Below are 12,822 nucleotides of genomic sequence, written 5' to 3'. Positions count from 1 at the left end.
GAGAGGCTCTGGCAATCCATGAAGATGAAGCCTTAAAGGAGATATTCATGGGTCATCCAAAACCAAGCTTGCATGCTGACTGTACAGCCCAGCTTATTGCAGAAATTAGACTAGTTGCGCTTAAAATCAAACAGCAAAGCACCAGCTTATAATGAAAAAAACCTACCAAGTATCAGTAACTGAATATAAGGTTGATGATATTCTCTTTAGCACTTGCATGCTGGCATGGGCCGTCTGATTAGATGTGATATTAATGCAGCTGCTGGTCAGGAGGTTGGATTAGGTGTAGCCCAGGCAGTGATAACAGGGCTTAAACATCACTGGACTGGACCGACTCCAACAACAGAGTTGCCCCCACATGAACTGGAGTGATGCAAAAAGACAGTAGATGTTGATGTACATTTGCTTGATATGAACTTCTTTTAATACTCTCCAAAAGTGTTTGTTCTGACATATTTATGTATGTTATATTTATTTTTACCCCCAGATGCTGCCCTTCCCATTCTCTCCCTCTGCCAGTTTTCACACAGGGGCTTTGTTCTTAAAACAGGTATGTTTACCTGCAGTCCTGCAGTTGATTTTTCCATCAGAATGAGTGCTGCAGTGAGTCAGCCATGAACAAAGTTCTCAGCAGTCCCTCTCTATCATGACCTCATCATGCGCTTGGTAAACAAAGACTCAGATTACAGAGAGAGGAGAGAATGGGAAGGACACTCGTATTGTACTGTACTTACAAACAGCCAAGCAAAGAGGTGTGAGTCAATATAGCTGGTGACATGTTTATTTCAGAGAAAATAACCCTTATTTTAGGTAAGAAAGAAATAAAAATCAGCAGCAATAATTCAGCTGACCTGAGTGTGCTCCTATCAGATTCCTGACATGTTATCAGGACCAAGAGAGCAATGATGGTGGCCACCAAACACTGCCTCATACCTGACTGCGATATGTAATCGCCCTAACTGAAAACACCTTGAGAAGATCTAATCCTTCTAATCCTGAACCCATGCAGCTGTGTGTAGTTGGTCTAAGTATTAGGAAAAGCAGACAGATCACTGTTTATATAAGAAGTGATGGTGGATGTGAAGATGTATAATGAGCCATGATGAATAAAAAGGGCTTCCTGCCCTAAATGTCAGCTTTAACAGGAGGAACAGCCATCTCTATTACAAGGTAGCCGAAGCAACACTGTAGTATTACATTTCCCTCCTTTTGTGTTTAAAATAGTAACTTATCTCAGCCTCGTAATGTCAAACACGTTCTGCCAGGAGAACCTTCCGGTGCAATCCCTGTTAGGAGTGGAAAAATAATTATCAGCAGTGAAATCTTCTCTGTGGGTTTCATTGTAATAAAAAGTTCCCAATTTAAGGAACTATGACTATACCATGACTTTCCATGGGTGGATCATTGTAGCATTTTGTTGCTTGGTACCCAGATTAAAAAGTAATATACTATGATTACTCGAACCGTGGTTTTCATGAGGTTTCATAATGGCTCTGGTTGTTGAATATTTTTATGTAAACTATCCTGCAAAACAGAGTTTGCATGTATTCAAATCAAACCAAACCAAACAGTTCCCTTCAACAAAGAAGCTCCCATTCTTCTAAAGTGTGCGTGGACACTCTTAAATGCAGACATATGATCCTGTAGATATATATGGACTCATTTCTAAAGCATTAAAGGTACACTGTGTAGTAAGTATTTAATCAGCTAAAATCAATGTCTTCATTCATAAATATGTCCTCATTGGTGTAAAATTACCTCTGCCAATGATCTGACTTATCCTCGTAAGCAAAGATTTTCTTATCTGTATTTACATTGGACGGGCAAGTCCAAGGAGGCTTCCATGTCGTTCCGCCATTTTGAAAAACTATAATTGCTGAAAGGGACATGAAGCACTAGCCTACCTGTCTAGCTAATCCGCAACGCGTTTTCGTTCAGAGCCAGCGTCACGTGACTGAAACCAGCTGAAACGGAGAAGGAGATCAGTAAGAGGCGCTTGTCACTGCCCCGGCAAATTTGAAAGCCTGCACTGCACTTTAGTTCATAATGGAGGATCATACTTATGCCGAGCCACAGGAGAAGGAATCCTCGTCGCCAAAAAGCGAAAATTGGAAGACATGTTGTCATAGATTCTTGGTACATAACAGCTACCGTAGTTGCAACACGCATTTGAAAAAGCGAGGCGCTAGAGAGCACTATTTGTTTGAATGCAAAATACAATTTCACTGCTAGATGGGAGAAATTCCTACACAGTGTAGCCTACCTTTACATTATCAAAGACAGGCATGTTTCACTTCATTTATGGGTTTCAAAAAGTTGCAGGATTGACTGGTGATGAAATGGCTCCATCTGGCGGTTGGAAATATATGGGACTTGACACAGGTGCAATACAAAAAACATGTCCAGTAGGGGGTCAGAAAATAACTGACTGATACATTATTGTTGACAGTATTGAAAGAGATCCTGTAGGTGTCACATGTTGACCGTGTGCTGATGGATAACCTCTATCCAACCTCATTATCCTAACATTAACCTCATGTAGATGCATATATTTCATTTTATTGTAGTGCACAGACAGCAGTGCATCATTTAACAACATTTAACAATTGTGAACTTTTAAACTATACTGTGTTTAATTAGGACAAAAAATGCTCCCATCTGATTCACTCGCTCAACCTAGTTTATTCTCCTCCAACAATTTATGCGGTTGTGAGGACTGACGTGAACTTCAGTCCTCATAACAGCATAAAACCTGAAATGACCTACAGGCTTAACCAGATGTGGCTTACTTCCCCCTTAAGAACTGATGGCGTGAGTGCACTGCTTCCACTATCTCCTCTACCAAGACCTGTGACTGATCAGGAGGCGGCTTGAGAGATTGTTGTCATGTTAATGTTGTGAGTGACATATAACTCACAGCGTTGTTGCTTCTCCTTCCTCTTGTTATACAATGCAATTTTTATAGTTCAATATGTCTAGCTTCCTTGTTATCATCTTGCCTTTGTTTCCTTTGTTTTTGCCTGTAAAATAAATCTCACTGGGGTGATCCAAGTGACGTAATCTGTTTCCTACTGTAGGTGAGTCTGCCAATGCAATCTCCTGTTGTTGTTGTTGTTGTTGTTGTTGTTGTTGTTTAGACCCCTGAGTATAGATTCCAGGAGTTCACTGTGAACACAATGAACTTTTCTGGGAGAAAAAAATATTATTTGAGATATTTCAATGCTTTTTTACCCTCACAAAAACCCAGTGATTTTTGCTTATCCTCCAGCATATACAACATGAACAATGAACTGATTTGCAGTTCAATTTAAAAAGTGACATCTCACAGAGAACATCATGTATAATTAATGCATTGAGCTCCCTCCTCTAGGTCTCTCTTTGTACTGTTACATAAGCTTAATGACCTGATTTCCATTAGAAAATGCCAGACAGTAATATCATCTATAACCAAGAGGGACTATTTGAATAAATTAATCATTGAGACATCATGAATCCACTTGTTGCTTCCCAGTATTTGTTCGTCAGCGGGTTAGATTCCGCGGGGGTACATCCTGTGCATCCCAAAGTAGCACCTGCAGTCTTTGTTTTCCATATTAAATTGCATATTACTCCCTTTCACCAACATAACATTAAAATTACTTATTATGTTAATATTTGTACCATCATTGCCTTTCACTGCCAGCACTGTTTATATGAATGAGTAATTACATGGCTTAAACTTCCTAACACTGTGATTCCAAAGAGAAAACAACCTCAGGGAATTCAACACCATTCTGGGTTTTGAATACTCATGAACCATACCGACTGCACAGACAACAGGGACAGGGGGCAATGCAAATTTTCACCAGCCACTGTCTATTAATGAATAATGAGAGGAGTAACAGTCAATGTTCACATATTGGCTATCATGTAACTTGGTTATATAACTGGGAATAATCTTGTTGTTCATTTATGGTGATTAACTGACCTGTTGCAGGGTGCAGGTTGAGATCTCATAATGATAAAACATACTCAGGCTTTTATCACTCCATTTAGAGATAAAAGTTTAGATAATAATGGAGATTTTATTGCATGAAAAACTAATTTACGTTGGGTATTGTTAGTGTCATACAATTGTACAAACAATGTACTGAAAACCTAACATGCACAATGTGGTTACTGGTGTAACCAAACAAATACGATCCAAATTAGTTAGGCATAAAACAGTACAGCCAATTGTAGAAGCCAGAATGGAAGAACATAATGCAACTTTGTACTCTTGAACATGCCCGTATGTACTTTAAGCTTCATATGGGTCAAAACATGATTTTGAATGAGGATATATGCACCGTAAATGACCGATTATGATTACGCATTTAAACCGAAAGAAACATTTTTCCAAGAAATGAAATCAAAACCCACATTCAGTACACTGTAGATTGGAATATTAAAATATATTTACTACATAATTGATGTAGCTTTTAATGTAACTACATCACCACAATTTAAGGTTGCTGTTCATTCTCAAAATAAAGGTGAATGTTTTGTTTGTGCAACTGATGTTATATGATTGCAAGGAACACAGAAACATTCTGTTTAGTGTATACACAGTAAGGTTCTCATTTAACTTTATGACACTGATACCCCATCTTGGGGAAATCCCTTATATTTTTGTATAGCTTCTACATGTGGTAATAGTCATAAACACATTTTTATGCAGGGCTGGTCATGGGACTGTTAACCAGGTTCCTCTCACAGAGGCCATCCAAAGTAACCATGCACTTAACAGCATTGACTCCAGATGTCACATGCAGTGGTTAGTGTTCACAGAGACTTGCTAAATGTTTCCACACAATGTGAAAGGATCTCTCCAGTCTTACTTAATTATGTGGTACACAAGGAAAAGTGAGGTAAAATAATAACCAGCTGAGTCTTGGATCTAAGGACCTTTTATTGAAGTCATCTAATGAGGGACTATTTTATTGCTGTTTTACAAGGTCTATGCAGTTAACATCAAGGCCTAAAAAAGGGATAACTAGCATAACTCTTGAGTCCAAACTCTTGGGCCAGCTTTGTCTTAGTGAGCAATAACTGATTTGTGTTAACTTTATCACTCACAACTTTATTTAGTAAAATACACAATAAAAGCACAATATAAACTGAAACAATACAACTCTTAATATTAGATTTAAACTAAGGGCCCATCTACAAGATGCAGCATCAATATTATGTAATAATGCAGATGTTGTCCACATTTCAGTGTATATTGTGATTGAGATTAAATTTGCAATGAATTAAATGGCTAAATATGGTAATGAAATAGGTGTCCCCTACATTTAAAGGTGACTACAACAGCAACTCTTTTGTGTCCCTGCTCTACAGATGAACTGCATTTTGACATAACTTTACAACTTCTTCTGTAATATCATTAATCGTCATCCATTTTTACGTCTCCTTTTTCTTTTTGTTGAGCTAATGTTAGTAAGTGACTACTGCAAATCTACTATTTTGTTGAAGAAAGTTCACTAGCTAGCTCGTTACTAGGAAGTTGCCGATATATATCCATGTAATTGGTTTCTTAAACAAAGATTTAACATTGACGAGAATAATTGTACTTTTTGTGATTCAGATAAAGAAACCTTAGAACATTTATTTTTTGAGTGTAATGAAACCAAACCTTGGGATCTGATCAGAAATTGGATTTCTGAAAAGGATTCAGAAGCACCGTCTTTGAGTTATGGGGACATGAAATTGGGAGTGTTATGGAGGACAAAAAAAGGGACCAGATGTATAACTCCTTGATTATTTTAGCTAAACAATTCATCCACAAATGCAGATTTCTGAAGGTGAGACCTTTATTCTGTGTGTTCATGAATGAGTTACGTATTTATAAGAAATCTTTGAAATGTATAAAAACTAAACAAGCAGGGAATGTGCTACAGATTATACAAGTATTGGTTGTGGACTAGACCTCTATTTATTTACTTTACTTTTCTATTTTTTTTAATTTTTTTTACAATTCAGTTGTTTCCTTGTTATAGTTGGATACCTAGTCTGTTTTTGGTACTCCATGTATTAATTGTCAAACAAAAACTGTAATGGCCTGAATTTGTTAAATAAAGTTTTTTGAAAAAAAAACAAAAAACTAGAAGTTGCCGGAAGTTAGCAACTGGTCTTTTTTATTTTATCAAAAACTCGACGATTAACTAGCATTAACGTTAGGTCTATTTTATTTATTTGGTTAAAGCAAAACTTAAATTTTAATTTACTCAATTTTACTCCAAATACTTGCACTTCACAGCCATTTAAATACACCAAAACATTTCAACAAAGGTTCCTATGTATTATTTTGAAAGTGTAACCGGAAACTGTATTATTGTTCTTCTTCCTCCTCCTGGACGTTTTTACGTAAACGGATCTATCTAGCTATGACCGAAGCTACCCGTGAGGTAGTGGTCCCCAAAACATGTCTCCTATCCCCTGGGTTAACATGCTGAATATGACCGGGGACGGGAATCTCCCTGCCGCCTGAACCAGCGGTTTACTTTACTGCAGCGAGTCAACTAGAGCGTTAAAACAAACCGAGGTAACAGGCGGGCTCTTTATTTATTCAAGAGAACATGGCGGAGTTTTCGCCCGTCCTGTCGATGCGGGATGGAGGAGGACGATTTGGCCAACCCATCTTCCCTCGGTCCAGGTCCGGTTCCGAGTCAGAGAGCGAACTGTCCCAGAGCCTGGCCCGGACCAAGATCCGCTCGTACGGAAGCACAGCTAGCGTCACGGCTTCTCTGGGAGAGAAATACATAGAGCATCGGGTTACAGACAGTGATACCCTGCAAGGGATTGCTCTCAAATATGGTGTTACGGTAAGGTTGCCACACAACCACTGCAATGTTAGTTTGATGTTCACCTTGACAAGAACATAGATCTGATGAAATATAACCTCTGTGTTAATGCATTATAGAAGTCCTTACTGACTTAATTAGAAGAGGCAAACACAATCATCATGCCTATTTTCTCTATCATGTGGACATCACATTTACTTCTGAATTCAGTGATCGGTCAGGGTACCATGGTTTGATTTCCCTTTTAAGTCAGTTCATGGAGCAAAATACACTTGACCCAGAAACATAACATGAAAGCATTTGAACATTCAGTAGTAGGCCTATATTGGTGGAGCTCTTTAGAAGTGTTGCTGCTGAATCTTATAGGCCCAGTGAAGGAAGAGTTTAACACATGAAGACTATTTCTGTATGTCACTTCACTTTGTGGGAATAGAGTTTACTTTTTGATTTTACTCTCATTACCACAACAAGTCAGTCCACTATAAATGCAATAGGATTCTTATATTTCAACATTAAGGGTGTGGAGAATGGGACCCAAAAGCCAGAGGTTGCTGGCTTTTGGTGCTGCATCATTTTATTTTAGAAAATGTTCTTTATTCTACTTTTTAAAGAAATAGCCTATTGCATATTGGCCTGTCATATATCATTCACTGCTGATTTGATGGGGATTCCACTTTGAACACAGCCACTGTCAAGTACTATCAAAACATAATCTAGTGAAATGTGCGTTTCTTTACACATTATTAAAATGTAAAAAGACTAATGTAATGTTTGAAGAAGCTAAACAACTCAATTCAAAGACTGAATTGCATATGTTTTCCCATTCATTGAATTTAGCATGCTAAACAGCGGCTCTTGAGTTAAAAAATGCACATATAATCTAGTACTATTTGTTCACTTGCAAGAAATCAAAAATATACGAAGACTGACTGTCATGTGGACAAATGAACCCATATATTTATATCAGTGACACCACATGTTTATATTTGGTGTTATAAGATGATTTAGTTCTCATCAAAACAAGGAAGTTGGTTGCTTAGTCATAGAAATTATACTATTTTAACACTGTAATTTTTCCTGTCGTCCTGATATGCCAGATGGAGCAAATCAAGAGAGCCAACAAGCTGTTCAGCAATGACTGCATTTTTCTGAAGAATAGCCTCAACATCCCTGTGGTGTCGGAGAAGCGCTACATATTTAACGGACTGTCTCTGGAGTCTCCTGATGGGGACAGTGAAGCAGCATGCCAGGAGGCAGATACACCTTGTGTTATGTTGCAGGATATCGAGGGACCCTCGCCAGCCCCATCCCCGCCCCCAGAGGAGCTGTCAGCCAAAGACTTCTTACACAGACTGGACTTGCAAATTAAACAATCAAAACAGGCAGCACGCAGGCTGAAAGAAGAGGAATTAAGGTGAGGTGGTAACCCCCCCCCCCAACCAAACCCCTGCTTCTTTTCTGCCTGTTGACGAGTACACTCTTTCAGATTCAGACCAGGCTGTCAACGCTCATTGCCACTAATTAACGTTCAGAATTTGACCAAATTAAAATATGAATACGTTAACATGTCACCTGGGCCCGTTCTTCCCTATTGGTCCAGTCAGGCGTCCCAATCAAAGGATGTTTATTGTGGGTGTGAGGGCCGACTGTCGTTCCACAGCCTCTTATTTCCAAAAAAGCAGCTCATGGACTTACACTGGGTCTAAAGATCATCTTAGCCTTGAAATGCTTTTGGGAAATCGGGCCCAGATTCTCATCCCTGAGCTCTGTAGGTGATTGTCAGAAGTCCTAGTCAGCAGGAACAGAGACTGGGAAGTGCCTATGTTCTCAGAGAATGAGGATCGAAGATAGGAATCAGGGTTTTGCCGACCTGCTGTACTAGTCAGGTGCCACGTTATGCAACAATCAAGCATTTAGCAGAAGATTTGGCTTGCTGAATCAGGCCTGAGCGTGTCTTCCTGACACTGCATGTTGAGACAGAGAGCGCTCGCACGTCGGTTCCGTAGTGAGGGTAGTAGTGGATGCCTGGCATACCCCCATTCATAGACAGTTGTTGTTGATACTATCACTTTAGTCTGGACTGAGTCACGCTGCCGCAGTTAGTGTCTTCTACAGACAAATAGTGTTTCCACTTCAGGCTCTCTAAAAGTGCTTTGTTGATACTACAGTGGATGCAGGCGCTCCTGTAGTAGCCGTTATGTTAATGTCCTTCCTGTTGACTTCAGGGTAACATTATCTGTCCGATTTGGCAGTTGAACTGGCATTAACTGTCGCTTATCTCTGATTTCTATTATCCCTGCTAGTCTGAAACCATGTTACAGAACTCGTAATAGATCTCTAATTTCTCCCGAAAGACTAAGGAGGGTCCAAACACGTTCATCTATCTACTAAACCGTTCATACCATATCACACCCATATAATTCAACCACAGAATAATAACATTTAGGGCGATCAATGTTTTCCTACATCCTGTCAATTGAATTTTTTTAATTTGGTGTCCATTATGATTATGATGATGTAAAAGATCCAGAAGAAATCGTCGTAGCAATATATTTTACAGTCTTATTTCCACGTAAAAATGTCATTACTAAATTCAACTTTTAACTAGGACTATCATGTGAACTACAACTAAATACTGTACATACTACATACATACTTACATACTGCATGATAAAATTGTAGCAAGTATGTCATTATAATGTGACTCAACACATTTCCTAATGTATTTTGTCGTGTGCCAGTAACTCTAGACATGTGTTTTGTGCTTACGAAGGCACGAGCCTTGAGTAAATGTGCACATACAGTATTTCATTTCTCTTTCAATGTTTACCTACCAGCTGAGGCAAAGCCGAGCTTTGTGTTAAAGCCCTGTCTCTGACTCCAGCAACATCAAAGGTTGGCTGTGGAGCTGTTGTGTGTTTGGACAAACAGAGACACACTCTGGTGTTTCCACACAGTCTGTTTGGCAAGGGAGGACCCTTGGATGGAATAAACCACAAACCTCTTAAACTGAAGGGAATAGTTGTCTGGTTGATACAGTTCCTTTAGAAGACATTATATACCTTATAGATTATAGACATATATATATATATACAACTATAGAGCACTATATATTATAGATCAGTAACTATAACTAACTATATCACTATTTATAATTTTATTAATCCCACAAAGGTAAATTACAATGTTTTCACTCTGTTGTTATTACACACAGGCCTGAATTACACACACATGTTCAGGACCTATACATGCACTAATGGAGAGACGTGGGGGAGCTGCCCATGGAAAGCTGTTGGGGGTTCGGTGCCTTGCTCAATAGCACATTGGCAGTGCCCATACCTTGGTCCATATGGGGACTTGAACCAGCAACCCTCTGGTTCCTAACCCAACTCCCTACTGACTGAGCTACTGCCACCCCATTCCCCATTTACATTTATGAAGATGTTTTTACCCTGAAAATGTGGCCACATTACTCCATAAACTCAGTCAATACTGTGCAGTCTTGCAACTTGCTTTAAAGTCTAAAGACCCTTCTTGTCACTTATATTTATGGTAAACATTTGTATAACTTTATTTCTTATACGTATATCACTTTTAAAAAAACAACAGGAGTTGCAGAATGATTATAACGAATAGAAAAAGAAAGGAAGGTGTCGAAAATAGGGTAAAAAAAAAAACCCACAAATACTCCTTACACTGTTAATATGCAAGTTAGAAAACACGTTATGAGTCAGAACAAGTTTATTTACTATTTTCAAAAGTAATTAAAACAAGACTTTGAGTTCGCCAGCTTCATCTCATCAAGCGGGTCATTCGAGAACGCCAGGATTCCCAGATCCAAACTGCCACCAAAATTGAACTGGTTGCTCGATATAGATAAGTAGATTGAGAGAGATCCTGATGAGAGACAGACTAACTAAAAGACGAGGTGCATCATTTTCTTATAAATAAGAGAAGAACTTGGGATTAGACAAGTTTTCTCTGCACCAGATCCCTGCAAGAAATGAATCTATTGTAACCCGTTTTCATGAATGGTCTCTTGAAGACCAAACTTTTTAGTCAAAGAAAACCTCTAGAGCTCTATAGCCAGATTCGTTTAGCCTCCTACTTTTACTGCTCTATCTCCTCTCTTGAGTTTCTCCTGCAAAGTCATGGTCTAGAGGTGACTACACACCGAGCCGATAATCGTCCGTCGGACAGTCTGGCGAGGTCAGTGACTCGAGTCAGTTCGGTGTGTTCCGCGCCATCGTCGGTCCGAGGGGCCCATCTGATTGGTGGAGTGCTAACCCGGAAACGGGGAGAAGAATGAGCGTGACTAGAGTCTCTCAAAATCGGACGAAAATCTTTTAAACTGACCTTTGTCGATCTGAAATGCAGTTCTCGCTTAAAACGTTTTCAGAAGCACGTTTCAGTGAACTATTTTAGTAAAATATGAGCTCGTATTCTGAACAAGCCGCCATGACAGTGTGTCTTTGAATTTCCGGAGAAACCAGACCCACGTGACGCGTTCGTCCATTCAGCTGCCGTATTACGTCTCGTCGCTTCGGTGTGTTCCGAGGCACTTTTTTGACCAACTCGAGGAGACCGATCAGTCCAACTGGCTTTTCTGCCGACGGTCGTCTGGTCTGTGTGTCTGGGCCTTAAAACCTCTTCTCTCCATCTTCTATTGATTTTGATCGTTGTGTATTTCTTTCCCTAATTAACTGTGATACCTTGCAGCTGAACTGTTTTTCTCAACCTTGTGAATAGTTTATACATATACAGTAGCTCTAAAGAAAAAAACTATTTCTTTCAAATGAAGGAATTTGGGACAGCTTGCATTTCTGAAGTAGCTTTTCGAAGAGAGTGGCCAGTTAACAGCAAAAGTTAAACTTCACGATTGGGCTCAAGATATTGGTGTGTTGTACTGAGAGGCCAAATGACCCTTCAGCTTTGACGGAAGAACAATGCGGCTGTTTGTTTCGCCTCATCCATTATTCACACACTCACACGCTCACCTAGACACTGTGGTGACCAAAGCAGAGGGGGAGAGAGAGAGGAAAGGAGTTAAGGAAAGTGTGTGTGTGTGCAATTATATTAATAGTTTTTTTTCCACTGTGGAAAACTTCCCAATCATTAAAGGTCATCTATCTTGTTCTCATTCGCAGGAACAATGAGGAGGACTACACAACCCCAACAACGTCATATCAGGAGATATAAAGGACCAGTCCGTTTACTACGCACGCACACACACACACAACCACAACCCCATCGCTTTTTTGTCTCTTTACCTTTTTGCTTTTACCAAACCATGTTGAAGAAAAGTGCGTTTGCCTTTTTATTTAATGAAATGTTTGCCTTTTTATTTATTGATATGCAATTATTAAGATGTATATGATTGTTTTCGTTTTGTTCTACTTGGAGGCTTGACAGCGCAGAGGCGCATCTGATATACTGTACATAGCATCTGAGCACACATGCTCAACTCATCCTATGCTTCTGAAGCTGCTGTACAGAACCCACATGCTACACACACACACACACACACACACACACACATACACACACAGCGCTAAGCAGTTCCAGAAGGATAAGCTTGTTAGACTTGCTAACTGCTTCTGATGTGCTTAATCGCCACCTAGAATAGTATCATTGGGAAGTATATTCAGGCCTTCCTCATCAGTGTTTACCTTGTTTCAGCACACCCCAAACAGAAGTGGTGGATGGACTCAAACCTTTGAACAAGTTCCATTTGCCTCATAGATGCCTTTTCTTCGGGGGAAAAAGAAGGGACTGCTCTATTTTTGAAGTGTGAATGCATTATTTATGTGTGTGGAGAACTGTCTGTAACAGTTGTGTTATGTGCTTTTAAATTCTATTTGTTTTATTTGAAGAGAATAAATATGTCATTAAACCAGACACGACGATCTCATGTGTTTAAATGACAATACAGGTTCTTGTGAGCATGTGGATGTCGGTTATTGGTGTTTTTTCTCCCAGTTCATTGTCACATTTAAGT

General features: G+C 39.4%; 1 protein-coding gene across 1 annotated transcript; it reads left to right on the top strand.

Moving 5' to 3' along the window:
* The first annotated feature begins 6,361 nt into the window (after window positions 1-6,361).
* lysmd2 (LysM, putative peptidoglycan-binding, domain containing 2) lies at window positions 6,362-12,722 on the top strand. Its single transcript, XM_039794705.1, has 3 exons — window positions 6,362-6,845; window positions 7,922-8,238; window positions 11,972-12,722. The coding sequence occupies exons 1-3, from the start codon at window positions 6,600-6,602 to the stop codon at window positions 12,021-12,023; spliced, it is 615 nt and encodes a 204-aa protein (XP_039650639.1). The 5' UTR covers window positions 6,362-6,599; the 3' UTR covers window positions 12,024-12,722.
* Window positions 12,723-12,822: the final 100 nt, after the last annotated feature.

This window comes from Perca fluviatilis, chromosome 3 (genome assembly GCF_010015445.1).
Source record: "Perca fluviatilis chromosome 3, GENO_Pfluv_1.0, whole genome shotgun sequence".
NCBI lineage: Eukaryota > Metazoa > Chordata > Actinopteri > Perciformes > Percidae > Perca > Perca fluviatilis.
This window is presented reverse-complemented; position numbering and strand designations above follow the sequence as displayed.

Bases quoted from the DNA above. Each gene is read 5' to 3' on its own strand.
- lysmd2 (XM_039794705.1), top strand. From the start codon at position 6,600: ATGGCGGAGTTTTCGCCCGTCCTGTCGATGCGGGATGGAGGAGGACGA. The intron at 6,846-7,921 runs GTAAGGTTGCCA...CTGATATGCCAG, and splicing joins CTCTCAAATATGGTGTTACG to ATGGAGCAAATCAAGAGAGC. The intron at 8,239-11,971 runs GTGAGGTGGTAA...TCTCATTCGCAG, and splicing joins CTGAAAGAAGAGGAATTAAG to GAACAATGAGGAGGACTACA.